Raw genomic sequence first — 7,412 nt, forward strand, 5'->3', positions numbered from 1 at the left:
CGGCTGTGCCGGGTTAACCCCTCCATCCCCGGCTGTCCCGCGTTAACCCCTCCATGGCCGGCTGTGCCGCGTTAACCCCTCCATCCCCTCTCTCCAGCTCACACCCGCCCCCGTTATCAGCCGGCGTTAATTCCCCTCGGGATCCCAGACAGAATTTGAATTGAATTTATTCTAAAGAGCAAGACAACAGCCTCAAATACCTCCAAAGCACAAGTTATGGCATTACACCTGTTAGCTTCCTGTTTTAGACAAGAAATTACTAATTACTGTTGTTAAGAAGGTGCTCGATGAGAGAAGAGACGAATGGGCTAATTAGGGAATACCTTTCCTTACCGTGACTGCTGAGCACACGGAGGGGTTTGTGCCCATTACCTGAGCCAGGAGCTGACATCAGGCTCTGTGTGCCTCAGAGCCTCTCAGGAGGGACACAGCTCACAGCAACCTGGGTGCTACAGCCTGAACTGCTGCTGGACAGCCCCCTGTGAGACAGACAGACAGACAGACAGACACCCAAAATGCCAGGACTGGCACATCAGGGCCATCTGGCAGCAGCTGCTACAGGAGCAGAATTCTCCAGGGGCTGCTCTTGGTGACACCAGGCAGCCAATAGAGCAGAGCTGAGCCCACCATGGTGATGGCACTCCATTAATTTAATGTGATATGGCTGCAGGGCCTTCCCATGCATTGTCTGCAGAGATCAATATTCTCCAACAGAGGCACTTTGGCAAATCAAGGCACCATTTCCCACTGGCGCTGCAGCTGTCCAGCAGCAGTTCAAGCTGTACCACTCAGTTTGGGAACCAAACCCTTCCCCAGGCTCAGCAAACACTGAATTAACAGCCCTTGCTGTGCAGATCTCAGCCCCAAAGCAGGAATTTCTCTAAAATTATCACTCCAAACCAGGAGAGACCACAGCAGCCATGGAGATGATGCAAACTAAAATAGCAACCCTACCCTTCACACAGCTGCTCCCTCATTCTTCACCTCTGCAACAAAACCTGCCCACAGCTCTCCCCACAAACGCAAATAATGAATTGGTACCAGTGGCTTTTCACTGGCACAGTTAAATCTGCAGCCTCAGGGAGCTGGAGGGCAGCTTCAGACACCCAGAAGAGAAGGAAACACCCGGGGTGTGGCACAGCAGCTCTGGCAATCCTCAGCCTAGGGCCCTGCACTGGGAGGCTGTGGCAGAACTCCCCAAACCCTCCTGCAAGGTTCCCCTGCCAGTAACTCAGTTACTGCTCAAATTATTCGAATTCAGGGCAGCAAACCTGTCCCTGGCAGCCCAGGCTCCGAGGGGCTGGGGAGCTGCTGCTCAATGGCCACAGAGCCAAGCAGCTGCCCAAAAACCCTCAGATCCAGGACAACGAGGGGTAAAGGAGTGACCACCTCTGAACACACCTCCAGAAATGTGCAGGACTGCCTGGAGTGCTCAGAGCAGCCAGGGGAGGGCAGGGGATTGGGTCAGGGTGTGTGCAGTTAGCACAGGGCGTGTGCAGTTAGCACAGGTGTGTGCAGATAGCACAGGTGTGTGCAGTTAGACAGGTGTGTGCCGTTAGCACAGGGGTGTGCAGTTAGCACAGGTGTGTGCAGATAGCACAGGTGTGTGCAGTTAGACAGGTGTGTGCCGTTAGCACAGGGGTGTGCAGTTAGCACAGGTGTGTGCAGATAGCACAGGTGTGTGCAGTTAGACAGGTGTGTGCCGTTAGCACAGGGGTGTGCAGTTAGCACAGGTGTGTGCAGATAGCACAGGTGTGTGCAGTTAGACAGGTGTGTGCCGTTAGCACAGGGGTGTGCAGTTAGCACAGGTGTGTGCAGATAGCACAGGTGTGTGCAGTTAGACAGGTGTGTGCCGTTAGCACAGGGGTGTGCAGTTAGCACAGGTGTGTGCAGATAGCACAGGTGTGTGCAGTTAGACAGGTGTGTGCCGTTAGCACAGGGGTGTGCAGTTAGCACAGGTGTGTGCAGATAGCACAGGTGTGTGCAGTTAGACAGGTGTGTGCCGTTAGCACAGGGGTGTGCAGTTAGCACAGGTGTGTGCAGATAGCACAGGTGTGTGCAGTTAGACAGGTGTGTGCCGTTAGCACAGGGGTGTGCAGTTAGCACAGGTGTGTGCAGATAGCACAGGTGTGTGCAGTTAGACAGGTGTGTGCCGTTAGCACAGGGGTGTGCAGTTAGCACAGGTGTGTGCAGATAGCACAGGTGTGTGCAGTTAGACAGGTGTGTGCCGTTAGCACAGGGGTGTGCAGTTAGCACAGGTGTGTGCAGATAGCACAGGTGTGTGCAGTTAGACAGGTGTGTGCCGTTAGCACAGGGGTGTGCAGTTAGCACAGGTGTGTGCAGATAGCACAGGTGTGTGCAGTTAGACAGGTGTGTGCCGTTAGCACAGGGGTGTGCAGTTAGCACAGGTGTGTGCAGATAGCACAGGTGTGTGCAGTTAGACAGGTGTGTGCCGTTAGCACAGGGGTGTGCAGTTAGCACAGGTGTGTGCAGATAGCACAGGTGTGTGCAGTTAGACAGGTGTGTGCCGTTAGCACAGGGGTGTGCAGTTAGCACAGGGTGTCTTTGCAAGTTGACAAGGTTCAGCTGAACACCAGACACTCCCCAAGATGCTCGAGGCTGCCCTTGACACTGTTGCTTCACACAAAGAGCTTTAATTCTCAACAGAAGCATAAAAAGAATGGGTCCGAGTTTGTCCAAAACAAGTAATCAAGAGGGAGAGTTTTCTGGTAACTTCCATCATTCTCTCTGTCTGCTGCTGCATCTCTGCTGGCAGCTCCTTTCCGAGCACTGCAATCTGGCCCAGGAGCATTTCCAAGCACAGCAATGCTGCCACGGCTCCCTGGCTGGGAGCTTGGCAGGGGAAGGACGAGTGGAAGCACTGGAGGTCACTGCCCTGTTCCCATCCTAGCACGTGGGGTGCAGCACCAGGAATTCACTGCCTCCTGCTCTCCTTTTTCAGGTCACCTCTCACATTCCATCAGCTCAAAGTATTTCTAGAGCCGAGGGCAAGTGAGAGTGCTGGGGAGGGAATAGGGACTGCCCAGGAGCCCAGCCCCACCAGCAGGACCTGGGACCCAGCACTGGCAGGGGCTCCCATGGGTGTGCGCCAGGCTGGCTGCACCTCCTTCCCTTCCCAAAGCTAGGACAGGATAAACACACTTTCTCCTGCTGATTCCCACACTTAAACCATCAAACTTCCCCTTCCCTCCACACAGAACCAAGCAATAAAAAAGAAAAAGAGCAGAACTCACTTTTTTCCCCCGAAGTCCCTCCTGTCCCAGTGGCCTCAGCAGCAGAGGAACCTCACTGACCTCCACCTGCTCTCCTGCCCCACAGGTGCCTCTCACCACACCCATCACAGCTCCCACCAATCCTGACCTTCAGCTGGCTCCTGTTCCAGGTGATTCCACTCAGTGCCCTGCTCCAGGCACCAGGGGAACGTGTTCACCCAGCACTGGCTCCTTCCTCCTCCTCCTCCTCCTCAGCCCTCACATCTCCATCCTTCACACCTGGAAGTCACTGAGCTGCTCGGATGAAACGCTCTCTCTGCTCTAAGTGCAAATTGTGATTAATGAGTTTCTAGCCTGGCTCCTTGACAGAAGATGCACCTTGCAGCGCGTTATCTTTGCAGGACGTTATCTTTGCAGCCTGTAAGTTATCTTTGCAGGACGTTATCTTTGCAGGACGTTATCTTTGCAGGATGTTATCTTTGCAGGATGTTATCTTTGCAGGATGTTATCTTTGCAGCCCTGCACCCTGGCACGGGCAGGTTCCCTCTCCTGCCCAGCGAGCTGTGCTGGCAGCAGGAGGCTCCAGCAGCTCCCGTGCCCATCCCAGTGCCTCTGCAGCCAGGAGCTCCAGCGATGTACATGCTGCCGTTTGACCCCGTGTGAGTGTCTCCGATAAATGACATTTCACAGCCCAGGGCTCTCCTCCCTGCTGAGATGATCGTTTGGGGTGGCTCGCTCTGAACAGGGCTGTGACAGAATTTTTGGTCGGTGCAAGACAAATTGAAAAGTTTCAGTATTGGCCTCTGAAGCCCCATGTTCTGTAGCTTCAGACAAATTAAATGTGAAGGCAGGGCTCCGTTTTTTCCTTTTTTTTTTTTTTTCTTTACTTCCCTCTGCTGCCTTTTCAAATGCAGCCTGTCCTCCTGTGCACAGACCCAGGCTTTGGTCACCTTGCTCCTGTCCAGCCAGCAGCCCTGGGGTCCTGGAGGTGCCACCCCTCGTGGGTGCACAGGGACCCTCCTCAAACACGTCCCTGGAACTGGTACCTTCTGTGCCACCGCACCACTATTTCTGCTCCAGTTCTGTGTTTCCCTCTCCTCTGCTGCTGTCTGCTGCAGCTCCATGCTGTAAATGCCTTTTCCATGTCAGGGACACCTGTGTTTTCTCAGGAAGAGCCACGTAATTAATAAATAAATTAATAAATTAATTAATTGCAGGGGTTGCCCCGCCAGGAGCAGAGTCCTGGAGCTGCTGGTGCTGGTGGAGGCAGGGGCTGAAGAAGATGGATTGTGGCACTGCCCTGCCCTGTGCCTGGCTGAGCTGCTCCTGCCCATCCATCATCATCACCAGGCTGAAGGGAAGGCTCAGAGCAGGGAAAAGCTCCCACACATCTCTGCTCTCCCTCCAGAGAGGGGCTGAAATCCAGGGCAGGGGATGCAGCACTGCACAGAAATGACAGAGGAGCACCCCCTGAGCAAAGAGAGGGTAATTTGTCAAGCCGTGTAAAGCATTTTAATTACAATTCATATAACATGTATAAATAAATATTACATTCTTTCAGTCTACAATGCATACTAGGCATACCTTGTTAAAATGTCCATCTATGTTATTGGGTGGCAGGATTGACTTTGTCCAAGTAAAAAAAAAACAAAACAAACTACAGAGTTTAGTAATTAAAAACCCAAACCAAGGAAATTCATGGCAAAGACAGGACGAGGCAAGTGCTTCTGGCTAACATAATACTGCTTCCAAAGGCTGGCTCTGCCACCTCCTTCCAGTTAGGAGAGGTTTGGGAGGACACTGGTTTCCTCCTTGAATGGATTCTGATCTGTGTCCTCCATGAATGTGAACTGGCACTGAGCCAGCGCAGTTCTGCCAGTTCACACCACAGATTAAATCTCTATTTTGTATTTATTAAATCTCTATGTTGTATTTGCTCCTGATTTATTACTGCCTTGGTATTTGTTTGTTCAAAATTCAGAATTTACAATCTAGTCTAAACTTTTCAGTCTTCGCTGGTCCAATGGCAAAAAAAAAAAATACTATAAAACAGTTCCAGGTATTTCTTGTTCTTGCTTCAGCAATATTCCCCCCCTCCCTCCCAACAGTGAGCCCAGAGGCCAGCTCTCCCAGTACAAGGGAATAAATGTTTGGGGCAATCAGGGTCTTTCTGTCCGTTCCTCTTCTTGCTTTCAGAGCTTGGTGAGAGCTGGGGACACCAGAATAAACAGAAAAATGCAGCACAAAATTATGAATTCATGAAAGTGGCAAAAAAAAAAAACAACAAACCCTAACAACCCAACTCCAGGCTGTGCATATTTGGCCTGTGGTGGTCCCAGTTCCAGGAACATTTACAATGCGCCAGAGGGGCACTCCCATTGCTTGGTACTTCTAAAAGCTAACAGAAATCAGCACCTCCTTCCCTTGGTGAAACACAGGAACTTTGGTTGTGGAAATTTAAAACAAGCAACTGAACAAACAACCCCAGCCTGAAAGGAAAATGAAAATTCTTCCAAACAGAACATCTTTCTAGCCAGGGTGAAATGGAGGCTCAGGCTTTCAGAAGAGACACCACGTGGAAATTATCAGTCAATACTTATCCCCTGAATTCTTTAAATGACAGGAGACTGTTCACAGCTACCTTAGAAGCAGAATGTTCTTGTCCCACTGTGAACTTAGTGAATTTTAAATTTTCCTGTTTTCAAGATATTTAAAAGAAAAATACAAGAGGGAAAATGATTCTGTTTCAATTTACAAGACAAATGGAAAAGTAAAAATGAAAATACCAGGTAATTTCTTCCTCCTTCACACGTAATGCCAAAGACACATCTTCATTTCAAATGAAGGAATGAAAAGAAATGGCTTGAGAACCAATATAAAAATTCTCCTTGTGGGTCACATGTCCATAACTGTGATGTTTTATTGGAACCAGAACAAGTTATTGTTTTCCTCTTGCTTATTCCTTTCATGCTCTTATATTCTCTCATTTCTTTTTACAGATATTTTTGGTACTGTGAAATATTACTATAGTTGTTATTTGTATGACCCATAAAATGAATTTTCACAACCTCATCTTGCCCAGTTCATCAAACCGGTCATATCATTTCCTTGTTCCCTTCCTTTTGTATTCCACTTCCTAAATCCACGAGTAGCAGAATAACCACTGGGGAAAAAAATAAACAAACAACAAAACCCCAACAAAACGAAGCAGAAAAACAAAAACAAACCACGGACAGTTTGGCAAATTTCTTTCCCTGATTATAAAAACTGCCTCATCGTTTCTCCTGGCGGTCCCTTCCCCTCCCCCTCGTCCCAATATATACTGTAGAACTGAAGGCATCAAGGTGTGGTCAAACCCAAAAAAAACACCCCAGCAGGGAGCTACGCTTTGTCTTTGAACTTCCCCACGTAGTTTCTGATCTCTTTGGAGTCGCCCAGGTCCATGTCCTGGCACACCCACTTAATGTCATCGTCATGGCTGCCGAGGATGGAGTTGACGGTGGGGCAGCCGTCGTCGGGCGGGATGGTGGTGAACGTGGTGAACTTCACCCGCTTCCTCTTGGACGTGGGCGAGTGCAAAGGCTCCACCTTGTGCTCCTTGCCCAGCCTCCCCCCCGGGTCTGCGGCCCTGTGCAGCTGGCTCTGAGTGTTCTTCGGGGCGCTGCCGTTCAGCAGCTGGTTGCTCTCCTCGGCGCCCGAGCCCCGGTCGATGATGGTGGTGTGCTCGTCCTGCTGGGGCGACGCGTCCGCCGCGTTCTCCAGCAGCTCGGCCTCGTTGCCCAGCCACACCCAGTCGTGGGAGTGCGTCATGGTGCTCTGTCCTTCCACCAGCACCTGCTTGTGGCGGTACTTGAGTGCAAATGTTGCACAGTTGATGAGGAACACCAGGATGGCCAAGCAGAAGACGCCCAGCAGGGCGTACATGCCGATCTCCAGGTCGCTGAGCCCCCGGGGTGTCTGCACCAGGTCGTTGTCCTCCATGCCAGCACCTCCTCTGGGCAGGTCCACCTGGGCGGGGAAGTTGGTGAAGTCGATGGGGATGTTCTGCAGCTGGCTGTCGTCCGAGAGCTTGCCGCCGTCCAGGTGGTTGTTTTTGATGACTTTGTTTTTGAGGACGGACTTGGCCGTGGTGCTGGCCTTCCTGAGGGGCCCCTCGGGGGCCCTGTCGGCCGCGGAGCC

The 7,412-nt window shown here is 51.2% G+C and overlaps 1 protein-coding gene across 1 annotated transcript in view; it reads right to left on the reverse strand.

Annotated features, from left to right (window-relative positions):
* Positions 1–4,722: 4,722 nt before the first annotated feature.
* Positions 4,723–7,412, reverse strand: part of TMEM132C (transmembrane protein 132C) — a 184,880-nt gene continuing 182,190 nt past the window's right edge. The window contains 1 exon segment of the mRNA XM_031059432.1: positions 4,723–7,412. This exon segment is cut by the window's right edge and continues 35 nt beyond it. Within this exon segment, the coding sequence (XP_030915292.1) occupies positions 6,615–7,412 (798 nt within the window). The 3' untranslated portion in view covers positions 4,723–6,614.

Source organism: Geospiza fortis, unplaced genomic scaffold, assembly GCF_000277835.1.
Source record: "Geospiza fortis unplaced genomic scaffold, GeoFor_1.0 scaffold145, whole genome shotgun sequence".
Taxonomy (NCBI): Eukaryota; Metazoa; Chordata; class Aves; order Passeriformes; family Thraupidae; genus Geospiza; species Geospiza fortis.